The sequence below is a fragment of the Benincasa hispida genome, chromosome 11 (genome assembly GCF_027475165.1).
Source record: "Benincasa hispida cultivar pf3 chromosome 11, pf3_genome.v1.1, whole genome shotgun sequence".
NCBI lineage: Eukaryota > Viridiplantae > Streptophyta > Magnoliopsida > Cucurbitales > Cucurbitaceae > Benincasa > Benincasa hispida.
This window is the reverse complement of record NC_143488.1, coordinates 64,948,178-64,949,323: the sequence shown is the minus strand read 5'-3', so window position 1 is coordinate 64,949,323 and position 1,146 is coordinate 64,948,178. Positions and strand designations below refer to the sequence as shown.

General features: G+C 39.8%; 1 protein-coding gene across 1 annotated transcript; it reads left to right on the top strand.

Annotated features, from left to right (window-relative positions):
• The first annotated feature begins 270 nt into the window (after positions 1–270).
• On the top strand, positions 271–708 carry LOC120090774 (plant/protein). Its single transcript, XM_039048483.1, has one exon. The coding sequence runs from the start codon at positions 271–273 to the stop codon at positions 706–708; it is 438 nt and encodes a 145-aa protein (XP_038904411.1).
• Positions 709–1,146: the final 438 nt, after the last annotated feature.

The window sequence follows — 1,146 nt, the reverse complement described above, 5'->3', positions numbered from 1 at the left end:
ATTTTATATGGCTTTGTGCCCCTAACATGAAGTTTAAATGTATCTAACTATATTTTAATATATTTAAAAATAAACCGTTATAAGACGTGTTCGAAATGTAGAACATTCCAGCACCCACCATAAAGCGCTGCCCAGACTTTTCCAGTATCTTCCAGTTCTTCCTTCCTCTCTCCCTTTAAAACCCTAATTCCCAATTCCAAAATTCCTCAAATCTCAGTTTCCATTTCAAAAATTCCACCGTTCTGCAACAAACGCAATATCTGAAAAATCATGAAGCCAATCGACGAAAAGAAGGACAAAGTAACGATTCGAGCCGTTACCCGCAACGAGGAAGGGAAGAAACATGTCGAAAAAGCCGAAATCGAATCTCACAACATCGACACCATCAAGTACATCGAGAAAAAACTCATCGACAAAGGAGTTCAGCGGCTCGAACGCCATCCGGTTCACGGCCACACCGGAATCGCCCAGCCGCCTCCCAAGTCCGGTCGCGGCGGCAAGTTCACTTGGGAAGGACCTGGCGATGCGATTGAGAATGAACTCTCGCCCGCTCCGGCTGCCATTGATGAGAAGGATCCGAACTATGTGGATGAAGTGAAGGAGGAGGAGGAGGTTGCTGGATTGGTGGTCGAAGAAGTGGAGGTGCCGGCGGCGGTGGCGGAGGGAGTTTCGAGAGTGGAGGTTGATCCTCAGCTTCAATTGCAATGAAATTGAGGAGCTCTGTTTAATGTCCGAGTTTTGGGTCTTTCTTTCTCTCTCTTTTTCTTTGTTGGGTGAGATTTTATGTAACAAACTTTAGAAACTTTACTTTCATAATCCATAAGCATGGGATTAAATCATATCAATAAATAAATATAAGAATAATTTGTATCCATAAGATGGAAATTATTTTATCTTTTGTTATCATCTTTCTCTTAAATTTACCATTAAGTGGATGGTTGGTGTAGTGTTCGTATAAACTCTACATTTTCTAAATCAAATAAATTGTGGTGGTAATTATCTTGTAGGGATGCATTACTCAGTTGAAAATATGGAAATTCATAAGATTTAATTGTAATCATTTTATGATGCTTTCTTTACCGCAATTTTATTTATTTATTTTTTTTTTGGTAAACGACCATTTTGGTGTTTGGAAAGATAGGTGCG